This window comes from Myotis lucifugus, unplaced genomic scaffold, assembly GCF_000147115.1.
Source record: "Myotis lucifugus unplaced genomic scaffold, Myoluc2.0 scaffold_59, whole genome shotgun sequence".
In the NCBI taxonomy this organism is placed as follows: domain Eukaryota; kingdom Metazoa; phylum Chordata; class Mammalia; order Chiroptera; family Vespertilionidae; genus Myotis; species Myotis lucifugus.
The window spans coordinates 1,402,896-1,428,775 of record NW_005871107.1 but is presented as its reverse complement, the minus strand read 5'-3'; the positions used below and the strand labels follow the sequence as shown (position 1 = coordinate 1,428,775).

Genomic DNA, 25,880 nt, shown 5'->3' with positions numbered 1-25,880 from the left:
AGAGGAAGATAATTATATTTTCAATGGTGATCTTACTGAGAGAAACCAGTGGAACCATGTTTCTTGAACAGTGACTTTCCAGTAATTTAATGCATCAATAAAATACAAAAAATAAACAAGATCCTGAGAATACTGTAGAATGATTGGTTTAGAAACAAGTAAATGTTTTTCTTGGCAACTATAGAAATATATTTATTTTTAATGTTGAAAAGAACTCTCATTGCAATTCATTACTGTCGTTTTGTAGCCTATAAGATAGCTTGGGGAGTGTGTGGAGTGAGTTCTGAGAGCCATTAACAGGCACATTTGTGAGGAGACTAGCATAGGAAGACAAGTAAGAGTTCAAGCAGGGTAATGAGATGGCATGCACAGCACTAAAATGGCTTTTGTAGTAAAATACTCAAGTTACTGCACAAATATCTAAAAGTAAAGAGAGAGGAGAAGACTTGCTTGTGTAGGGAGAAAGACGGTCTTAGAACAAAGAGGAATAGAAAACTAAAAGGATGAAAGATATAGTTAGGAAGATACAGTAATAAAACCAGAAGAGGGGTGAGAAAGAACAGACTTTTAAAACCCAGGGTTCAATTTAAGACTAATCACACTGAGAGCTTTTAGCGCATGAAAGCAAAGCCCTGCTGGGCTTGGAACAGCCATGGTGGTTTCTAGGCATAAATCTCCTTAGACAATGGCTCACAGGTACCTTACTTTTACTTAACTTTTGTTCTTCGCTCACAGGTACCTTACTTTTACTTAACTTTTGTTCTTCAAGAAAAATAAATTTCCCTAGAGAGATTCGTTTTTGTATAGTGTTTATCTTTGATTTTGTAAAAAAAAAAAAAAAAAAAAAAAAGAAAGAAAGAAAGAAAAGAAAATGGGGAAAAGCAGTGAATAAGGATAGCAATATACATCCCCATCCACAAATGAGTGTATTTGTGTCCAAGGAGATTGCTCTTGCAGCCTTTCACAGTTTTGACTCTGGAATTAAACTGCCTGACACAAAAGGTATGGAGTGGAAAGAATATATTATTTACAGAGAAGATATCAAAAGGTATGGAGTGGAAAGAATATATTATTTACAGAGAAGATATCAAAATGAGGTTCACCTAAGGATGAGTCTCTGTTCTCATTCTGCTGCTAATTATCTGCTTTGATCTACTGTCTATGTCTCAATTTCTAATTTGTAAAGTGAGGGGTTTCAATGAAGTTAATCATTTAAGACATTATATGAATTCCTAGGAGACATCATATTCATCTCCCTTAGCCTTTAATCTGCCTGAAATTTCACTTCTCCACGATACACTTCTCAGATACACTATTGTATTTAAAACTCCATGAAGTGAAATTAATTTTTTAAAAAACACAGAGATACTGACCTGTCTGCAGTTTAAGGTAGATTTGGAAATTCAAGGGCTGCAGTTTTTTAATTTAGTTTTGATTTCTAAAAATAAAAGTTAACATAAACAAGACCTACACATGAAGCAACTATGACACGTGTCTCTGCTAGACCTCTGTGGCTTGCAGAGGGCACTATCCAACATATGCTGTTCGAAAATGTAAACACTGCTCAGGAGAAATAGTGATTCGGTTCATGAGTCACCCAACTTCCTTGTGTCAAAATGCAAAAGCCATTTAGAAGATATTATGCAGGAATCTCCCTTCTCACCATCGTGATCTTGGGAAGAAAAACTTGAGAGAAATTTTTCTGAAGCATAACCAATTATCTCACTTACACATAGCAGATGAATGAGAACTTGTATTCCTTATGGGCATCCGTTCTAGTATAAAAACCATTCACTGATGCCAGTGACGGTTCTGCAAGCTTTAGTATATAAAGACAAAGTGGCTTCATCCCTTGCCTTACCGTGAACGAAGAAAGACAGATCAAAGTGATGTCTGTAGCTTCCTTTAATACTTCCCAAGAGCTTTTTTTTTTTTTTACTAAAGATAAATGGTACCACAATTAATCTTATTTTTTGCCTTTATTTTTCAACAAACAGATTCATAATACTTCCTGAAACTTTTCCAGTCAACCAAATTCATAATGGCTTCCTTTTTGGGGAAATTTGACATGTGTATTTATAAAATGTGTGTGTGAAGTCTCAGATATACTATTATATTTAAAACTCAATTGTTGGAATTTTCAAATGAGGTTGATGAGAAAAATGGAGGACTTGCCAATAAGTGATACTTTTTTGAAACACAGAAACAATTAAAAATAACATATCATGCCCATGGTCCTGAGAAAATTATTTGTGTGAATAAAGAACTGATATTAATAAGACCAAGGAGAACAAGAATAAAAACAAACAAACAACAAGAAACACCTCATAAGTAATTGTCCTTCATAGACTTTCAAGTCTGCTTATCTTTTCTACTGGAGGACTTCCAGTTTTTAAGGTGTCAAAATTTCTGTCTAGAAAAAAAATGAAATAAAATGAAGAGTCAAGAATAATCAGTCAAATAAAATTATCCTTGTTTCTTCAAGGCAGGTTCTCTATGAACCACAGTGATACTCTAAGGACTGTTTTCTACAACATAATCCAAAATTCGATTTAAGGCCATTGTATCTTGGATCCCATCCAAAGTGTGCTGACTTAGCTATTTTTGAACCTTTGTGGTATACTATTTTATATTATTTATTTTCCCTAAAAAAGTTACTTTCCCCTATGTATTCAAAGGAGATACAGATTAAAGGCAAGTCATGCTAACACTAATTATAAATACTTGTAATTAGTTAATAAAGATAGACCCTACAATTTGACCTAATTTGTTTCATAGAACATTCTATAATACTCTGTTTATTATAGGATTAACAAATAAATACCAACATTTATATGAAAATCCTAACCAACCTTAGGTTCTTCCAATTCTGGTCATATGGTCATATTGAATATGTACCATAGAGTTTTCCTTTACTCAAAAGTATAAAAATGCTTTGGCCTTCCTTGGTAATTTTCAGTTTAGTTGATTGAAGTAAATGCTATATAACTTAAATCAAGGATTTACCATGAATGACCAAATATTAGATATGATTGTACATAATGACTTGGAAGATAATTTTATCTCATAAAACATGGATTTACATGTATGCCTTTTTTTTCATTTAGGGCTTTCTCATTTCATGTGGCATTTGAATAAAAGTATAAAAAGGGCTCTCGAATAAAACATATAAGTGATTTCACTGAGGCTCTACAATTTTCTAATAGATGAAATAAACACAGAAATTAGTCTATTTATATAACAATTCCTATTACATTCAGTAACCACTAAATCTGTATTGGGGTCAAAACTACTTTCAGATCCCTATGACTGATACAGTTCTTCATTCTTGAAGAATTTTTATTCTAAGGAATTGGAATCTAGAGGGTTTTTTTCACTCTGCTCATAAAACCGACAAATCTATTGCAGGCTGAACTTATGGCATTTCTGAAATTCTACCAGTTCTAATAGCTTGAGAGCTTTTTCTTACAAAACATGCATTTCCCTGTAGGGTTTTGAAAAGTTTCCCAGCAACACTCATTAAGAAAGGCCACAGCTATAGATTAGCCTTGCTGCTACTGTTTTCCTTGTAAAGTATTTTTTTGGTGACAATTTTCTATTCAGTTGTATAACTGCATATAATTATTCAAATACAAAAGGCTGTTATAAAATAATGTGGAGATGATGGCAAAAACACCACAAAGCAAATGAACTGCTATGACTTTAGACACAATTTTGTTCTTCACTGGATTCATTCATAATTAGCATTAGGAAAGGTTTTTGTGTAAAAGACTGAGGGCAGATTTGGTCCATTTGCAGGGAGATAATGTTCCTGAGTACATTTTAGATTGCTTCAGATGTAAAATAAAATACAACAGCAAGTACTATTGCCCACATTTTAATACCAGGACATAGAGAATTTAGAAAATACAAATGAAACAGATAGAGTTTATGGAAGTCACAACAAAAATACTGAAAAAGAAAAGAAATTTTTTTTTTCCCCTAGGTAATAATCTAGACACTTAGAGCCATAAAGAAATTAAACCCCCCTCCCCCACTCCCACCACCCTGTCCCCAAGCAGAGTCTAAGCCTCCCCTTACTCTAGTTCGTCCATCCAACCTCCACCAAACATATACACAAAAATTGCCATTTTGCTGTTAATAAAATTGGTGTTGAGACACATTAGAAGACTAGCTTAAGATCATCGGGTCAGTGACAGGTTAGGATTTGAGACAAGGGCCCTTTTTGCTATGGTGAGTTGCCTCAAACAGTGTCTAGAAGGAAGTCCCAAATACTAAGGCAAAATTAATATTTATTAATGCTCCCACTGAGCAAAGCCTTTTCTCCCCTTGAAGAAAAGTAAATGCATTTGCAGCCTCGGTCATATTAATTATGTGTATCTGAATTATTGACTCTGGAAGGTAGGACAATAAAGCCTGGCAAGACATATGGATGTACATAAAAACAGGCTCAAATATCTTCCCAAAAGCTGTACTCATCGTTCTGCTTTACTGTGCATTAAAAGGATGGGGCACATAAAAAATGTTTAAGTTCGACTTTCAATGTGTCCCTTCCTCACACCCTCTCTCCCACCACAAGAATTATGAAAACAAAAAGTCTGTCACAGAGCATAAACCACATATCACACATACACACACACATACACACACACATACACACACACACGCACGCACACACACAAATGTACTCACTTAGACACATGATTTTGTGTATTTAAAAAAACTTTATACAAGGCAACTCTATTCAAGAGATGGTTTTTGATCATGAAAATTTGTATTTTTAAACTTCTAGTTAAGTTTTTTTTTCCAGCTAATAATGGTAATTCTATATTTAGGAAAATATGGCTTGTTATAACCTAAAAGGAAAAACCAAGCTGAAAGAATTTCATTATTTACTTTTATTCTGATATTTACAATACCTTCTTTATATCTAATTCCATTAATATTACATGCATATATTATATTTGCTGGATATACCCTGTGATGTTATTACACAGAGAGAAGTCCAGGGGCGGGTGGAGGGAGGCAATAAACATGTTCTTGTTTAAGCTTTTCAAGGTTAAAACAAACCATAAGGCTTGAACACAGGTGCGGGAGAAAACATTAAAGAAATGTAGTGGAAGGGCTGACAAATTGGCTGCAACAAAGTTAGTCACTGAAGACTTTTAAGATATCTCATAAGATATTTATTACTTAAAATTTTTCCCTGTGTAGGCCCAGCTTTTGTTGGATCTCATCTGCGTGGAGCTGAATACTTGCATTAATTTACATTATACTGACTCATTTTCTTACTAAGCAAATTGGAAATGATACGGTATTTTGGGCTCTGCCGATTCCTTTCTTTTAATATATTGTGCTTTTCTCCGGGAAGGTCAAAAAGTTTAGTATTGATCTTCAAAACACTGCTGTGGTACATTCTAATCCTTATTTGACATGCAGTAAGGCTGAGGTAAGTAGATTGCATGGAACAGACCAACACAGAAGAAGTACTGACAGGCAACTTCAGCCTTCAATTTTTTAACCTATCTTTCCATTTGCTGTTTTAAGCTCCAATATCAGTGGTTCTGAACCAGGAATCACCTGGGGAACATTTTCAATCTTTTATATAATTCCCAAAGGTGTCAAATTTGGAGAGGGTGTAGGGAAGGTGGATTGAAAACTCTCCATGTGGTTCTAAATGCGCTGTCGCCTTTACCCTAGTTGAGAACCACTATTAGTATAGATTCCAACATATGCACTTGGGTTCTTAAATATATTTCTCTTGATCAGTCATTCTCTTTTAAATGCTTATCCCATTATAATAATTTAATAATTCCTACCTTGGGGTCCTGGAATATTACACTATGTAGTCTTTAGAATAATGGTTGTGAAATCTAACATTTTTGAGACAAAAGTAATTTATTTCCTCTATGACTTTGTAGTTTTCACTTTGTGGAATAAATAACTTTAATATTTTAGTACTCAGCACAATCTCCAAGTGTTCTTCACTTTTATATGCATGTGGTTTCAATATACAGACATTTCTTATGTTGACAAGTTATCCTTGTTACCACTATTCTATGAAAAGAACACCAATACTATACATTATTCATGAACCTTTCAAGTCCTCCCCCTCCCAAAAAAGATTCAAGACAGGGTGAGATGTTTAAAAGTATAAAAACTCAGCTCCTCTCCATCAACATTGTTTTCAACTCTGAAACTTGCTTGTTTTCCCCTAATCCCCAAGAATTCCTTTACTGGTCTTAGAATTCTCCCTACCAGCAGAAATAATTGTCTTTTTAAAAAATTCCTTCTCTGTGAATACAATCCCATTTCTGAAAATGAAGCTTAAGCATTTTCTTTATATTGCTAGCGGCAGAGATTTCATTCAAATCCCCCTCTTTTTCAACAAATGGGCTCTGGAAGCTCTTAACAAGGATTCTCTTCATAGCTGGACATGAGACTGGGGAGCCTGCATAAATACACTCTAGCTATCTCCACGAAGGAATAACAACCACATCGCTACACATAGATAGGTCTGTCAACAAGCATTAAGAATGCTGTGATGAGCTACTCTGCATGATACCCTGAAGAATGCAGTTTTCCCTTGGTGTGCATAGCTAAGCTCCATTTTCACCACAAGAAACTACGAGTGGGTATCCAGGGCAGAATGTACGCTGAAAATGCACTGCTCTCACGCAATTCACGCTCGCTCCCTTTGAGACACTAATGCAGACCAGTACACTAAATCTTGAACATGATCATCAAGCAAAATGAAAAATAATGAACTTCCCCATCTGTGTAATACATTTTTGCCATTTGTTTTTAATGGAGTTTATCACCACTTGCTAACAGTGGGAACAGGTAAATAGCATTTTATTCACTTCAGATGGCATTTCCTTTTTTTTTTGCAACCAACAGCTAATGAAGCCAAATGAGGGGGCTGCAGAATGCAGACTTTCCAGGGAAGCCAATGGATGCAGGATGTAATACATAATCCGGGGGGGGCGGGGCGGGGAAGGGAGAAGGATGAGTCCTTATAGAACATGGAAAAACACACAAGTTAAATCTTGGAAAGAATTATAATATTTATAACTTCAGGATTTAACAATCAAAGAAAATGTAAAAGTAAAAAAGATAGTAGTTATGCTACATACTCAGATTTCTGTATTACTGAAATAGCCTCACAGGGAAAAATAGAAAGGCTCTTTAGTAGTAAACCATGATTTATACACAGCAGGATCCTGTCTAATACTTGAAAAAAAATGGGCATTTTCATGCTATTACTCTATCAGTAAAAAGGACTAGGCTCAATTAGTGACACATGGGTAAATGTCTTCTGTTACCTTTTGAATAACAACATTCAGAGTATTTTCATTAATAGGCAAAAGAGCGGCTATTATTGCATAGTTGGATGCTGAATCTATACTTAAAAAAACCTAGTTAGTGAAATTAAAAATAAAGGTTTCTAGGCAGAATATTCACAAATGGGTTTTAAAACTTGTTCTCATTCATTGGACATGAAGTCAGAGGTGGTTTTGCTTGGTATAAATTCTGTTCTTTGTGCTCTCTTTTCCCCTTAATTTGAGAAATACTTTGCTCCCATGTAAAAAGTGTGCCACAAGGCTGAGTTCCTGGAGGGGAGCATAGCTGCTCACTTTCTAACTTTGTACAAATACCATTTTGTACCTAAGCATAAAGGGCATAAGGAATCGTGCCTACACGCCTAAAGAGAAAGTGGTCCAATTTTTGATCTTAGACACAATTTTGCCCTCATCTGGTAATTAACAACTCAAGAAATGTAAAGAAAAATAAATTTAGTCTGTAATTACTTATGGATTGAAGAAAATATATATCATTTTGGAAGGAAAATGCTTTACTTTTTAAAGAAAGTATATTAGGACACAATAAGTGAAAAGTCCAAAACCAGTAAAGGACTGAAAGACGAGAGCAAGGAAAAAATTGCTTGGAGCAGAATATTTTCCCTGGAGCAGGTCAAAGATCTCCCAATGGACTGCTGATTCTCTGCAACTATGTCTTCAGTTTAAATATGAACATCATGTCACAGCCCAAAGGAACACTGTCATTGGTGTGATCCCTTCTTTCTCAGTATTCTTATTCAATTGGTCACAAAACCTTTATGGTTCTCTTTCATGAAGCCAATCTATGCCCATTGACACTAACTTAATAGTAACAGTTATTAAATACAGATATCAGTTCTTCCCTATATTAACCTGGAGATTTAATACAATGCCAACAAAATTGCAACAGTATTTTTCTTTTATTTAGAAATTGGCAAGTTGATTCTAAAATTTATTTGGCTATCGAGAGGATCTAGATTAGCAAATCTAAACAAAAGGATCTAGTGTACACAAAATAATACAAAAAGGATTAAACTTAGAGAACTCAAATTCTCTGATTTACAGATTTACTCTAATTTGATTTTTTTTACAAAGGTTCCAAAGCAATTTAATGGGCAAAGGAAAGTCTTGTTAACAAATGCGGTCAGAACAATTGGATATCCATTTGAAATATAGTGAGACCCAATGCCAATGTAATATTGTACACAAAAATTAATTTGATATACCATAGATTTACATAAAAGCTAAAACTATAAGGCTTATAGAAGATAATATAGAATAACATCTTCATGACCTTGAGGAATAAGCAAAGATCTCTTATAGAGGACTCACAAAATACACACTATGGAAAAAGATATGACAAACTAGATTTGACAAAATTAAAAACATCTACTCAGCAAAAGATGCCATTAATAAAATGCAAAGGCAAGCCTCAGACTGAGATAAAAAAAATATGTATGTATAAATGTTAAATATATATTATATAAAACAAAAGACTTTTGTCCAGAATACTTTAGTTTCAAAACCACTTACAAAGCAATAATAAAAAAATAACCCAATTTAAAAAGGTAGAAAAGATTTGAACAGAGAGAGACTCCACAGCAGTGGATATAACACGGGCTATAAGCAGCTGAAAAGCTCCTAAACCTTATTAGTTATTAGGAACATATAATTGAAATGTTGTCAAGGATATGAAACACCAGAACTGCCATAGATTACTGGTAAGAGTATAAAATGGTACAACAATTTTGCAAAACTGTTCAGCAGTTTTGTTTCCTTTTATTTTAAGTCAAAATACTCTAACTTGTCTTTAACATAGCATTTCTATTCCTAGGTATTTACCTGAGAGAAATGAAAATACTTGCCCATACAAAAATTTTACAAGAAATTTAAAACAGCTTTATTCTTAATAACAAAAAACAAACCCAACAATTTAAATGTCTAGTAATTGAAGAATGGATAAACAAAATGTGGTATATTGCTAGAGTAGAATAATACTCAGCAATATAAAAGAATTCATTACTAATACATACAACAATGTGGTTGCATTTCAAAACCAACACGTCGAGTGAAAGTGGCCAGAATGAAAAATTACTCATTATATGATTCTATTTACTTAAAATTTCCAAACAGACAAAACACATGTGACAGAAATCAGAATAACGGTTGCCAAGAGGGATGGGGGTTGGCTGGAAGAAACAACTTTCTAGGGCGATGGTGGTGTTCCAGATCTTGATTATGACATTGGTTCCATAGGTATATGCTGGCCAAAACTCAGCACATTGTTCACTGTGCTTATCACCTTATGTAAATTTTACCTCAATCAAAAGTTTATTGTGTGCCAGATACTGTCCTGGGTGTAATCTTTCTTGATCCTCATCATATCCCCTCCACACTGTCAGATTAGGAAACAACAACTGAGGGTTAGACATTTCCTTCATGCATTTAAAAATATTTGATGAGTGCCTGGTGCTATGTGCCAGGCACTGTGCTGGGTACAGGGTATACAGTGTAAATCAAGCACACAGTTTCCCTTCCCTTCTGAACTTAAATCAAGATAAGATGGTCCCTATGTTCATTGCAGCATTAATTACAATAGCCAAGATATGGAAGCAACCTAAGTATCCATGGATAGATGAATGGACAGAGAAGATGTTGTACATATATACAATGGAATATTACTTAAGCCAAAAAAGTAATGAAATCTTACCACTTGCAACAATGTGGATGGACCTAGAGGGTATTATGCTTAGTGAAATAAGTCAGGCAGAGAACGACAAACACCATATGATTTCACTTATATGTAGAATCTAAAAAAGTAAAATAAATAAAACAGAAACAGCTCATAGATATAAAGAACAAAAGGATGGTTGCCAGATGGAAGGGGATTAGGAGGATAGGTAAAAAGGGGAAGGGATTAAGAAGTACAAATTGCCAGATATAAAAATGTCAGGAGGATATAAAGTACAACATGGGGAATGTAGTCAACTATATTGTAATAACTATGCATGGTGTCAAATGGGTAGACTTCTCAGGCACTTCTCCCTGAGAAGATTCTATTTGAGCTGCAGGACATGTCTAAATTAACAATGCTAGCCTAAGATGAAAGAAGAATAACTGTGGCAGAGGGAGAAATATGTGAGAAAGCCCTGAAGCATGGGAAAGATCTACATGCTAGGCAAAGCATACAACTGATAAGACAATTTTGTAAGTGCACAAGGACACTTTCAATTAATAATTAAGTGTAATAATTGCACAAGGACAATGGGCACAAACGAGGCATCTGGTTGGAAGAGGTAGCTAGCTAGCTTAATGAGGCAAGCTTAGGAGGTTTTAGGAATGAAAATGGTCCATGGGAAGGAATACATAATGGAGACTTGAAGGTGCCAGAGTGTTTATCTTACTTGTACAGAGAATAAAGAAATGCCACAGGCAAATAGAAATAGATCTGGCCTGGGCAATTAAGACAGCCATAAACAGGGGTAACTCGGGCCTGAGCAATTAAAGTGACCATAAGTTAGGCCAGTGGTCGGCAAACCGCGGCTCACGAGCCAAATGCGGCTCTTTGGCCCCTTGAGTGTGGCTCTTCCACAAAATACCACGTGCGGGTGTGCACGTACAGTGCGATTGAAACTTTGTGGCCCATGCGCAGAAGTCGGTTTTCGGCCTGGGCAAGTCTATTTTGAAGAAGTGGCGTTAGAAGAAGTGGGGGTACGTTCGCTGAGATCGACCCCTAAGATTGAGGATGTTTTTAGCAAAGGCCAGTTTAGGAGTATCCTAATTAAGTTAATAACAATGTACCTACCTATATAGTTTAAGTATAAAAAATTTGGCTCTCAAAAGAAATTTCAATCGTTGTCCTGTTGATATTTGGCTTTGTTGACTAATGAGTTTGCTGACCACTGAGTTAGGCCAAAAGTAGCCCTGACCTGAGTAGCTGGGAAGGCCTGAAGATAAGGCCTTCTCTGCCAACACAACTGGGAGAGCTATAGGATAAATCAACAGTGACTCCAACCAACAAGATAAGGGGAGAGGATATGGGGGACACCATACAGGCTTTGAGCTTTGAAAACTAATTCTATGTAGCAGAATGACCAATAAGAAGGGGTCAGGTTCAGACAAGGAACTGCAGCCTATTTAATGCCTCAAGACAAAGAAAGGAGCAGTCACCCTTTTCAGGGGCCCCTCTGTCCATCCAGGAGGGACAGAGCCTTAGGTTTAGATTTTAGAATTTGGTTTTAGAGGTAGTGTCTGCTTGCAATAAAGTTTCTATACTTTTCACCTATCACCTTTTGTCCGTGGCTTCTTCGAAACCATCGAGACAAGAACCAGGGAATTCAGGGCGTTCCAGTTCAATTTTCACATTTCATGGTCACCTAGCTTTTGGCTAATCCTAGTGGAAGACCAGCATGGCAGGAATATAGTGAAGGAAAGGAAAAATAATGACTCTGAGGTGATTAGGTGGGAGAAGTACCAAGAGGCCAGGTCATGCAGGAGCCTGTGGGCCATGTTATGGGGTTTGGATACCATCCCAGGTATAATGGAAGCTTCACTTATTCTAACTGAAGGGTGTTAAGCAGACAAGTATCATGCTCTGATTTACAATTTATATAGATCACTAGGCTTTGTGGACAGTATCTGGCACACAAGTTTGAATGGTTATGCAAACTTGACAAATGGTAAAGCTTAAAAAAACCCTTCATTTAGAATCTGAAGCTTTCATCACACCTGGAATGATGAGCCACCTTTCAGAGGATCCTCCAGCCCCAATCAAGCCTTCAGATGACTGTGCCTCTCACAGGGCTGACTGCAACCTCATGAGAGATGCTGAGCCAGAGCTGCCCAGCTGAATCACTTCCAAATTCCTGACTCACAGAAATGGAGAGGTTTATAAATATTATTGTTTTTAAGCCATGAAGTTTAAGGTAATTTGTTGTGCAGCAATAGATAATGAATACAGATTACCATTTTCATTTCTCTAATGGGTATTTCCTCCTTAGGTCTACAGGATTCACTTTGTAACTTTATTTTGGAAGTTAAAAAGGCATATAACAAATGTTTCTAAACAGAGAAATTAGATCCTCTTATTTCTAATAAAAAGAAACAAAAGTATCTATATTAAAAAAAAACAAATAGAACTAATTTATATTTTGTAAAACCAATATACATTCCTATCCATTAGGAAAAATAACTTTGAAATACCAATGAATTTAATTAACAATAAGAATGCAAAGCAGAGATAAGGTTCATTCAAAATCCCTTTGTCAACCTAATTATGTGCACATACTGATTTATCATTTACCAAAGACATATCTACAAAAATATATAAAAACCATGTGTATTATAGTTTAACACACAGACCATGTATACAGGCCCTTATTATAAATATTAATGAATTAAAATTTTTAAATAAAAGTTATCATTATATTTCTACAGTTAAAGCTAATCATTTCTCCTTTCATTACAACTGTAACCTAAATCTTTGATTCAGTACACTAGAAGCCTAGGATGGCTATTAATATTTTAATTTCCTTACTTTGAATTTCATACTATAAAATTTTATAGTTAAGACCTAGACTCAACTCAGTCCTATGCCCACTTCTTTCTTTAAAGTTTAAGATTTAAAATTAACTGACGGGCATCACAAAAGAAGTGAAAAACACAGTTTAATCTTCTAACAGGTTTTTTTTCTTTCTGGTAATAGGTATTAGCATTTGTGCTTTAGTTCTAAGTTTTTCTATAGCCATGCTTATGATCTAATATGCATAACAATAATCCAACTTTTAGGATGGAGATAGGACCAGAGGCTTAGAGGCTTTTAAAAAAGGACTCTATGGGTGAATTCAGCAGGGGATTAGCTGGACTCTGCCATCCCTAGTTTCTATGGTAGATGTAACTTTTTTGCCCAATACCTTCGGATGAGGCTACACAGACTTTCTCTAAGAGGGGCTTTCACATTTTTTTGCTGTATTTTAAGAAGTTTTCTTCTACAAAGACAGCCAGCTTTGTATCATGCCCTGGGCATTTGTTAGCTGCTTTTAGCTTCTTCTATTCATAAAACGTCCCGTTAGCTTGGGAGTGATTTGATTCATGCTTTAATTTTTTATATACTGGGATCCAATAGTCACCTGTGTGAAGAAACTGTGTTTAGTTGCTCCAAAGAAAGGATTCAAAGTGCTTCGGCTCCCTTTGCTCTCTGCAGAAGCCTTTTCAGAAACTGTCAAAGGATCGCTGTTCTAGTTCTGCAGGATACATGGACTAAACCTTGGGTGGACACTTCTCACATGAAGGAGGAGCTAACACAAACAAATTTTAAAGCAGACCAAAGTTAGAAGGATGCTATGGTGGTCTAACTGAGAAATCCTGAAGGCTAGGTTTAAAGGGAGTGGGCGTGGAGACTAGGAATTGGCCAAATCAAGGAGTCCCTTTCCATTGCCTGGAGGACACATTTATACAGCTGCCTGAGGACAAATGTACAGAAAGTAATCAAATAGACTGACACTCTCCAAGCACCTGTGGCATCAAAGCCTGACACTTGTGTTCTACTTCTTCCCAGGTGAAGGAGTGCTCACTCTTTGGGTGTTTTGCCTAGCCTCGGAATGTGACCTAAGGACACACACTTAATGCCCAAACTGGCTTCCCTGTCCCTCAAGGTGATTTGGCTCCTGATATCAAAAACCTTTCAGTAACTTCTTATCTATAATAATAAAATCATAATATGCTAATTAGACCAGACATCCTTCCGGACAACCTTCCGGACGAAGCCAGGGGCTGCGAGGGAAGCCCGGGTCAAGGGTGCCAGAGGGAAGCTGGTGCCGGCAGCAGGAGGTAGGAAGGCCTACTCTTGCACGAATTTCATGCATTGGGCCTCTAGTTGTTAAATAATTCCACTTTTATCTTCTTGGCTTGTTTCAAACCCATCCTTAATATTGATCTTTGTCCTATTTTGAAGTTCCCTTTGATGATGTTATCTTTGGCTCCTATCATGTAAAACTGGAAAATGTAGAATCAGGGGACAAGAAGGTTAAAGTGGGCCAAAAGTCTCTCTAACCCCACTGTCTCTTGTGGTGAACCCATAACAACAGGACAAAATAATTTTGCATTGCTGAGAGCCTGGGTAAATAAAAAACTAAGTAACCATTCTGTTCCTTGGTATGATAAAAGTTTTCAGGAATCCAGAGTTAGTAAGATAACTCAAAATGGACTCAAATGAGTCACACATAAGCTTATTACATCAAATCCTTTTACAACCATCATTACAAGTCAATAAATTAGATTTTAATACATCTAAATAGGAGGCTATAGCTTCAGCCATTAGGATCATACACACATCTGAGATATAATAAACACGCACTTGGGTCATTATTAGCAAGAAATGACTTCTGTGAGAGAAATAATGAATAAACACATTTCTTTTGAGGGTTATGAACATTGTTTTACGTGGTGTATCAAGTGAAAAGATTTGCATTTGTTTGGCTTCAAAGTCTCTTTACTAAAACCCAGGAACTAGATCACCCTTAAAGCATGCCATTATCTTTATCACCATATTGGCTTAGATTCTATCAGAGTTGGGGACCCTAATCTTTGGAAAACTAACTACAGCTTTTAGCTCCGTAGGTATAAGCCCAAATGATGAATTTAAGTAAATGCATTTACTCATTCAATCAAAAACATTTATTGTATACTTACTGTACTTAGGCTGTATGTTGCCAATAAATTTAAGAATGAATATAATCTGCACCTGCCCTAGAAATGTATAGTCTGGTTGAAAGTAAGTAATATAATACTAGATTGTAGATACACACTGGGAATCATGGATCCCCAGAGCTAGTGTAGCTAAAAGTGGAGGAAAGAGGAGGGCTTCTAAAAGTGAAAGAAAGGACTGGACAGAGTGTCAGAGAATGAACACAAGACAGATGAAAGCGTTTGGGAAGTCAGGTAGGGAGGAGGATAGTAGCAGTGCTCCCTCTGGGCTGAAGGGTAGAAAAAACAAACACACACACAAACAAACAAAAAACAAAACAGGAAGCCACTGGATGATTTTGATGAACTGTAAGCAGTTTGGTGTTGCTGGTGTAGTAAACAAAGTTAGTAAAACAATGAGAATGGAGAGGTCAGCACAAGTCATGCTCAAGGTTTTTCAAGTGTTATAAGCTACAGAACTCTTTCTCTATAAAATTTGTTCTTGAGCCCCAATATGTTAATGCAAATCAGTGAACAGAAACTTTGATAGAGAAATAAAACATTTTCCACTGTTTATGTCTGAGCACAGTCTGAAAATCACTTCTATGGGAAGTGAGACAACAATACATGTTTGCACAGGGAAGTACAGTGATCAGAGTTGAATTTTAGCTTCATCACTTGGGCTACAAGGTAGAGAGTGGGTTTAATAATGCTGGAAATGGTAGACTAATGATTGTTAGTGCCTGGCAGAGGCCGAAAGCCAACTTTGAGAAATACATGAGCATACAACTGGCACAAGTGGGTGGTTTATTAGATTTGCTATGTGAGAGTGGAGAAATCAAGGATAACTCTCAGCATTCCACCTTCTATAACTAGGTTGGAGACTACAGAAAACATTCCATTTATATAGAATATGTTGGAGTGCGGGGCAAGGACCTGAATTGTAAATTTAGTGATGAGCAGAAAATTGAGTACTAGGAAATCTGACGTTCAGAAGAGAAGTACATCTAGGGGTCATCATTCTCATCATCACCATAATCACAGCTACTGTTTTAAGAAGCGCTTACCAAGTGCTTCACATGTACTAGCTCAGGTAATCCTGACAACACTGCAAGGGAGATACCAAGAAGAAGCTAAGGTCTATAGAGTCTGAATATCATGCTCAAGATCATACCACTAGGAAGCCAGTGGTAGATGTAGGGTGTTTAGGTCTATCTGACTTAAAGTGCCTGTTCTTAACCATCACCACCTGAGAGATAGATGTCTCCAGGGAAGCATGAAGACCACTGAATTCCAAGGGGAGGGGCAGACTGTGTCATAGGGTATAAGGAGAAACAGTATGGATAGCTGAAAACACATATTCGATATTCCTTCTCAGAACTTGAACATATATACATTCAGAAGCAGGTATGTAAGTAATGTGTGAGAAATTTGGGTCTTTGGCAAAAGGAAGTCATGGGGGAAATAGGTGAATTGGAGAGTGCTTCACCCAATTCAAGGTATTTAAAGTCAATATTTTATTTAAAAAAAAACAACAACAACACAATTCTGACAACACAAAAACATCTCCCATTACAATGACCACAGTCTTCTAGTTTGGCCCATCTTAACTATCCCTATACAAACTACAGAACAAAATCATAACAACACTTCAGAAAGGGTAAGTAAGCACAGATTAAGTAAGAAAACTTTGTAGAGTATGGAACTTTTAAGAAGTGCTCCAACACAGAAAATTTTTGTATTTTTTGTAAGACTGAAAAACACATCCCGTTATGTAATTCAATGATCCATACATATAGAACCATGAGCTAAATTCCTCCTAAATAGTGCTAAGAAAATGCCCATCCAAAATAATTTGAAAAGCTTCCCTTGATCTGTCAATGAGGACTTTGCTAGGTCTCTTATGACTAAGTTTAGTGTTTAACTTTGTCCTCTCAAATTTGAATATTATTTTTCAAAATTTTTAACATTTTCAAGCTGTAATTTATTCTATAATATTTGGGTATTCTCATTATGATGCTATATATGTACTGGTTAGTTTAACCTTTACTTCCAGCTGGTATTATAATTGAAAGGGCCATGCTCCAGGTGGCAACTGCAAGTCCTTTTTATCTAGGTAAAGCTATGCACAATCAACACTGTACTCATATTAAACTGAATGTAAAAGATGGCCCTAACCGGTTTAGCTCAGTGGATAGAGAGTCAGCCTGCGGACTGAAGGGTCCCAGGTTCGATTCCAGTCAAGGGCATGTACCTTGGTTGCGGGCACATCCTTAGTAGGGGTTTTGCAGGAGGCAGCTGATCGATGTTTCTCTCTCATTGATGTTTCTAACTCTCTACCCTCTCCCTTCTTCTTGGTAAAAAATCAATAAAATATATTTTTTTAAAAAGATGATGAACTAGTGTCTGATTAATCATTATGGTGAATGTATTAACGGGTTCCCTTTGGTAAAAGTAAAGGCATTGAGAATATGTAAATTAGCTCAATACAGTTAAACACTTCTTACTCCTGAATGGACTGTATGAAAGATTCTATTGAGGCCTATATCCTGCACCTCTTAGAGATGGGCCCACAGCTTTATTAGACTAGGAGGATTTCTGATTGAATCATGGTGACCAAAGGTCACAGAATTCTGCTTCTAGAGTGTTCCTATGTCCACCTCAAGTGAATGTTGCATACAAGGTATGGCTAAAGTACCTAAAATGAGAAAGACCTAGAATTTCATTGTGCTTACAGAACAGGTTTTGCTCCTGATTTGTTATAAGTCTTTACCTAAAAAATACCTGGCTGTGTGACAGAATCTAGACTTGACTTGCTTTCATTATAACCTGTTAGTGAGGCTGTCTACTAAGCATTTTAAAGTTGTTGGGTGGTCACCATTACCCAACTCCCCAAAAAGCCAACAAGAGCAACAACAAAAAACCCCAAGAGTATTGCCAAATTTGGCTTCCATCAGTTAAAAAGAATACTATGAAATCTTTAATATACTAAATCATCTCACAGTCTTTTAGAAAGAAGCAGATATATATTTTGTGATTAAGAAAACTATTCTCTGATTATATTTGTTTCCAAAATAATCTTTGCTTTCTGCAAAATAGTACCAGAAGGCTCAACTTTCATATTTAAGGTACAAAGGAAAGTCTTGACAAATAAACAATATCCCAGTGGTACATGAACATCCTGGTTGAAATTATAAATGCACAAAGATTAAAGGGCAATGACATTTTATGAGAAAGCTTGAAAATAATGAAGTGAGTTATAATTAAATTTATAACTGAATTTTAAGGAGATTTAAGGTATTGCATTAGATTCTTTACTCTGCTGCCAGCAACTGAATATATAGCTTAAAATTTTGAATACATCATATTTTTTAACAATGGATTATTTCAGCTTCTTTCTATCCCAACTCAAAAGAAACAGAGATGCTGCACAGTGAGATAATTGAGTCAATTACATTTCAACAAGCAATTCGGAGAAAGATCCCAGTATGGCACTTCAAAACTATTCTGGACATCCGCATCAAATACCAGTTTTTACACAACTAGCCATGACAACTCTCAGAGGCAGTACCAAATCTCTTGTTCATCAGAAAGCTCTCACAGATGTTTCTATTTTTCCAGGTGGGGAATACTAAAGCATCAATCAAAACTTACCAGGGAAGACAAATATAGGAGTCTGATCAATTACAAAATGCCCACAGCAGCAATACGGTCCTAACTCACAACCTTGATAAAATACTGTAGCCACCAATCAATATTTTACATTTTTAAAAGACTTTCCTGAAGTTTCCACAGAAAAAAATACAAATGATACATTTTTAAAATTTTCTCTTCTTTTTTGTTGTTTTGTTAGAAATCATTAATCCCAAATACAGTAAAGCAGGTATAGCATTTCACATACTGCTATTTTACATTTAAAATGGAGTAGGGTCAATTTAATTCAATCTAGTACATATTTCCTAGACACCTATATTATTATTCCCCCTTGAGAATAATTAAGAGTAAAATCCCAGTGTTTTACATTTTTTTCTCCTAGCCACTCTATAGTGAATTGTCTTAGGCTTGCAAGATCATCTACTCGGAACTAGTAAAGTAAAATTAACATAGCATAAGAGAAATCCAATAATCTCCCATATTGTTCATCACCACTACCACCTACAACCTGCTCCTTGCCACAAGCATCAATAACTGCAGCAGCAAAAGTTAGCATAAATAGCCTATCTGGAAGAGAACCACGATGGTTCCCAAACCAGGTGCAATCTATTCTCCAGTTGATTACCTGGGGAGAACACAAATGACACCAAACTTTTTATTTTTAACTAAGCCCATTCCAACCATTTTTTATAACCAGAAATGAAAAGTGAAACTAGACCTGTCTTATCTTGCCTTTTATGTTCCTCTTATTTGCAGATATTTTCATATAAAACAGGGACATTAGAAACCTGGGAAAGCCAAAATGGCCAAGAGGAATATAATTTCTTGTGACTATTTTAGCTTCCAAATATTATTAGCATTTATGCCTATATAATACGATATTCATTGAGTACTTGAAATGAAGCTAGTCTGAATTGAAATGTATTGTAAGTATAAAGTACACCTAGATTCTTAAGATTCAATAAAAATATTGTAAAAATTTTGTATTAACATTAAAATAGAATTATGTGTTAAAAGGTCAACTTTTGGATATATTGAGTTAAATATAAGTCAGTACTCATTTGTCATCAGTTGGTTCTTCGACTTTGAGGATAATGTTGTATAAGGAAATCAACTTTGCCATAGGCTAATTTATATGAACAATTAAGTTCCTACAGTATCTCAATGTTATATAAAAATGACATTGAACAGAATGTTATTCAAGGACCTGCTGTATTATTAAAATTAATTTCACTTGTTTCTCATTTAATTAATATGGCTACTAAGATATTATCCTATATAATAAAAGCCTAATGTGCTAAGTGTCCGGTCGTCTGATCAGCAGTTCAACCAATCGAAGAGTAATATGCTAATGATATGCTAAGGCTGCTCAACTACTTGCTATGATGTGCACTGACTACCAGAGGGCAGACAGTTGACCAGTCGCTATTACATGCACTGACCACCAGGGGGAAGATGCTCTGACTGGTATGTTAGCTTGCTGCTGGGGTCTGGCTGATTGGGACTGAGCAAGATGGGCCAGACACTCCCTGGAGCCCTCCCGCGGTCCCTCCCCAGCTGGCCTACCTCCCTCCCTGGCCCCGATAGTGCACCGGTGGGGTCCCTTGGCCTGGCCTGCACCCTCTCACAACCCGGGACCCTTCAGGGGATGTTGGAGAGCCAGTTTCAGCCTGACCCCACAGGCCAGGCTGAGGGACCCCACTGGTGCATGAATTCGTGCACCAGGCCTCTAGTAATTACATATATGGCTTACATTTGTGGCTTACATTATATTTCTACTGGACAACAATGATTCAGACAATAAACACTGTAATATGTAGCAAACCTTGTGGAAAATTCTATTTTATTATTTGGTTCAAAACTTGTAAAAACTTTGCCACAGAACATAAAACAGTTTTATATGCATGTTTCCTGCTGAAGAACATGCAGCTTTCCATATTCTAATGAGGGGCATCACTCAAGAGTGTTTGAATGGTAAACAATGATGGGAAGGGAGGCTTTGGTGGAAAAAAAACTTAAACTATACATGTCTTACAAATATCTATTATATCAGCACAACCTATTGCAAAGTACATTTTATTTTCTTAAATGATAGCTTATAGGGAAAACTTCAATTATTTGCTTTAGCATTTGAAAAAAAAAGTTGAGGGGAAAAAACAGGCCCAAATTAATCGACATGTTATTAAAGCAGTGTTTACCAGAATTCCTTTGAGGTAGGGATAAGTTAATTTAAGATTGCTATTATGGGTTTCTTGGAATGCATTTCAGAGTAGTTTAGTAAAGAGAGCTGACAGTCAATCCTGGAACAAACCTGGTCATTCAACTCAAGTCAATTCTCATAAACAGGACCTACTTTCTGTTGAAACTGACAATACAGCCGAAGAATTGCAATGTTGGTTATATATCAAGATACTTTTGGAAAATTAAAACTTTTTAAAAGGCATAAAACCTAGTGTCACTTTCACCTAATACTGTCTTAGATTATTACCTATAGAAAATTTTTGGGTAGATTTTCAAGATCTATGTTACACTTTTAAGCAATTTATAGTTGACTTTTAGGAATCAGTATGTGAATAAATTAGACCAAAACACAGGCAATCCTATTACAATTAGGATAAAGAATCTAAATTTGTGCTTTTGATGTTCTAAGGCTTTGAACTCATAGAGCTTTGATATAATGCTTAACAAACATATATTTTTTACTATTATAAACAGCCTCTCGATACCCAGGAAATTAATCCAAGGGAATGCATATCTGGTCTGGAAGAGTTAATACTTTTATTCAGAAAATAATTTAAAAAATGATTTTGTCAAATGTTCTCCATTTTATCTAGAATAAGTGTTTGGATGATCAGTAACCAACTCTATGTCAAACCATAAACGCACAAAGATAATCAGAATAATTACCAGTCATACCTTATTATGAGTCTGAGTCTGTCCAACCAGTATGAGGATGTTGGATGAGATGATAGACAGGCAGAAGTTAATTAGAATGATGGACCTTTCAGAGCGTATGTACCTAGCCAAAGAAAGAAAGAGTGTCCAATTTTAAAATTCAACAGAAAGATAAAAAATTCTGTATTATGCAAATTGGTGGAATTCATCCAGAAAAAGAAACACTAAAATAGTGCCTTTACAAGAGAAAAGAAACATTAAAAACAGTTTAAAAGAATAAAGATTATTATTAGAGACCCAATTTTATACTGGCATGGCATGTCCTAGGGTCCTTTAGAACTTGTTTTTCTTCTTCTTTTGAAATCAGTGAAGACAACATGACATTTCTGATAGGGCCCAAGTTGCACAACTGTTATCAATATAGTTTTTTTACTATAAATAAAATTTCTTGCAAATATGTTAATTAGTATAATTACCTTTACAAATATGTGTGTACATTATATGTAAAGTATTATCATATAAATCAACCAATAGAAACTCTGAGAATCAAAGGAAAAACCACAGATTCTAAAGTCTCCTTTGCTTACCAGACAGATTCCATTACTCTCATAAAACCATGAACACTTTCATCCACCATTTCATCCACTCAAGTATTTTTATGCAGTCAGGCTGCTACTTCTTAAATTTTATTTTTCCTGAATAACTGTTCAAAAAGAAACCCACACGAATGTTTTAGCTCTGAAAACTAATCTAATCTACAAATAATAATTCACATTAGGCTGGAAAATTACTTGACATCTGCCATCTTTTACCCTTATGAAGAAGTGCTTGTAGACAGTCTGTCATATAATTTGTAAGTGCATCAAGATTGTAAGCCATGGAGAAAACTGCTTAGAATCAAATGTTCTCCCAGCTGTTTACCACGAACAGTAACAGCTACTTTGCTTTACTGTACCCCATCGTAAATCACTGAATGACAGTAACAAACAGACACACTTGTAGTTGCTGTGTGTTTAATTTGTATTAGCACATGAAATCACTTTTCATAGTAGGCGTGGACTTCCCTGTGCAGTGTTAGATGGGGTGCTGGAGATCTGGAGGCACTTTTTGGATAAAAACTATCAAAGTTCCTTCTCTCTGTCTTGGAGGAACATTTAGAAAGAAGCCCCCACATTCCATCACACATTTCAGAGGAAAAACAAAAACAAAACCAGGAGTAACACACACACACACACACACACACACACACACAATTCTACTTGTGTTTTAACTTTCCTCACAAAACAAACCCAAATAGAGCTAACCCAGGTCAATTTTGTAATGGCCTCAAGAGTGGCTTAACCTTGTCCCTGCATCATCAGTATCTAAAAAATGGAATAAACCATATACTGGGATGCTGAAAACATAATCAAATATTAAGAGGGTTTTTTAAATTATTTTTTGGTCGGAGAAGCAACATATAAAGTTTAAGAAATAAAGAAAACTGACCCTTTATATGATGTTAATGGCTTCCATGACAGCAGAAGCACACAGTTGAAATTATTAAAAGGGTTTCACTGACATTGTTTGCTCTATATGTAATAAAATCAAGGTAATAAAAGACCAAGATTGACCACCTTGAAGAGTCTTTAGATGTTTCCATTTTCATTTACACTGAGTCACATTATTGCCTTAAAAAATTAGTACAAAATGTCTCAGCTTTTAATACTTTTTATAAACATGTTTGATATTTTAAGCAAAATTTATGAATGCATCATTTCAATATATAGATTTAAAGGACATATCTCTAGATGGGAAGAGCATAACACGGTGTGTTAACTTTTTTAAAATATATTTTTTGTTGATTTCATAGAGGAAGGGAAAGGGAGAGAGAGATAGAAACATCAATGATGAGAGAGAATCACTGAACAGCTGCCTGGATTTTTCTGGATTAAAGAAAACCTTACTATGAATTAATTAATCCTGTACCTCTTTGACACATTTTACATATCATTTATCTTGGCAGTGTTGTGTTAGTGTTAGCTATATGCATTGAGGGTGAAAAGAAGGTGGAATTGATGCCTGAACTCTAAGTGCTGATAAGTAGAAACTTAGTTCTCAATACTTTGGTATCCTGGCCCTTCATTTTCCTAAAGTGGCATTCAGACAACTGTGGGAGAGAAAGTTGACTTCTTCCCAGCCTTTTTCCATCTTGGTCTTTTATTACCATAACAATGGCTACTTGACTGAGCCCTAAACCCTGCATTCTATTGTCTACAATGCCATACCTAGACCAAGCATGTCCTCAATTTTGTGGGATTGGCCATACTTTATCAGACTGTCATACTCTGTCAGTGTTTTATTACCAGATAACTCCTTCACAGGAAAACTAAACCTCTATTATGTATCTGTGCCAATGGACCAAGAGTGTGTATATATTTTATTTTTATATAAAGGATATATTTTTTAAAAAAATATATGTTTTCATTAATTTCAGAGAGGAAGGGAGAGGGAGAGAGAGATAGAAACATCAATGATGACGGAGAACCATTGATTGGCTGCCTCCTGGTATTGAGCCAGCAACCTGGGCATGTACACTGACTGGGAATCAAACCATGACCTCCTGGTTCATAGGTCAATCACTGAGCCATGCCAGCTGGACTGAAATTTTTAATATATTTGACAATTTAATATCCTGAACAATCAATCTTGCCCGCAAAGGAATAAAAAATATAATGGAGAACAATGATTTTTTTAAAAGAATGTTAAATAAAATGACCTTTCCTTATTAAATTGTAAATAATTTTTCAACTAAATTGTTTTTTACCTTAAATAAAAGATAAGTAAAATCCAAGACAGGCTAATTTTGCATTTTAATATTGCATTTTTTTCAGAAAATAATATAGAATTATCTATTAATATAACTATTTTTAGAATATTTTAAACAATAAAAAAGCATATAAAATGTTTAACATTAGGAAATTTAAAATCCATTAGGAAGTTTGGCCTTTTGGTTATGTACTGGTTTATTATGAGAGTGGATATAAACTTCAAAGGTCTAATTTTAATAGAAAAACAAATCTTTGAGAAATACTAAATTTTCATATCAAGCACATGTAATTTCAAAAATTATACAAATATTTTTTTTGTATCACATACTCTTGTTTACATCTGTCAAAATCTGCTTTATTCAAACCATTCAACCAAAGACCTTTTCAGAGCATTGAGGTATAATGTTTGTGCATTAATATTATAGAAGACTTTACTTATTGTCTGTGACATACTGAAAGCATGTGTTTAAACATAAGAATTTAGAAACCATATTTTTATAACAGAGAAATTAATTTGACTATCAAATCTTCAAGCTCAACAGCAGTTGGGATAGAAACCACACAAAGACTGAAGTTGGCGTATAAGAATACCATGCTTGGGGGTAAGCAACTTGTTGAAGGCTACCATCATTTGAATTGGAAAGAAAAGTGTATGTGTGTTTTGTTTATTTTCTTACCACGGGCAAATAGGTAAACATTTATTATTATTGTGCTCATTGATTATAGCTGAATGACAGCAATTATAACTGTACAAAAATACTTTTTCCAGTAAATAAATAAAAGAAGACATAATAATGGTTATCATATTCACTGATTTAACTTGGAAAGACAGAGCATTTCATTTCAATTGGATTTATTGATTACATACCTCCATAATGCTGCATAGACAATTGCTAGGGTGATCAAGGCCAAGCAAGAAAGGCCACTGCCTACTATTAGGGTAACTGAAGGTGTACCAGAGGATTCCATGATCTGCAAATTAAACAAAAGAAACACACAAACAAAAAAAGAATTTTAAAATAACTTCAAACTCAGCAAAACTATCCTGACACTCAAAAATAGCCAAGAAGATAGTTGTTATAGTTACCAGATAATTACCCAGTAACCACTCTGTTCACATATTCTTAATCTCTAAAATGACTAATTCTAGCTCACCCACCCTAATGTGAAGAAATAAATGCCTTAGAGTTTAAAATGCTTGATAATGACATATTACCTACTCATGGCTTTCTAAAATAAAGAACTAAAACTACAACTTGGTCAACATTCACATGTGAAGCTTTCTCCAGCTAAAATTTGAATCAGCATTCATTTCTCTTGGGCTAATTATAGTTCAGTTATTTCACAATATGTTTCTTAGTAAAATGTACTTTGATCCTCCTATTTACAACTCATTATGTGACCTGAATCTGGTATCTAAATATTGAAAGATTTTCAAACTTTCTGACTTTTCACAACTTCATTCTAAGTCAACTATTCTCTCGTTTAATTTCACTTC

General features: G+C 35.4%; 1 protein-coding gene across 2 annotated transcripts in view; it reads right to left on the bottom strand.

Annotated features, from left to right (window-relative positions):
* ADGRB3 (adhesion G protein-coupled receptor B3) overlaps positions 1-25,880 on the bottom strand; it is a 677,464-nt gene that overhangs the window by 124,307 nt on the left and 527,277 nt on the right. For both annotated transcript variants that reach the window (XM_006089322.2, XM_006089323.3), the window contains 2 exons: positions 25,251-25,354; positions 21,594-21,696 (listed from right to left, as the gene is read on the bottom strand). In XM_006089322.2, the coding sequence (XP_006089384.1) occupies positions 21,594-21,696; positions 25,251-25,354 (207 nt within the window). The remainder of the gene's footprint in view (positions 1-21,593; positions 21,697-25,250; positions 25,355-25,880) is intronic.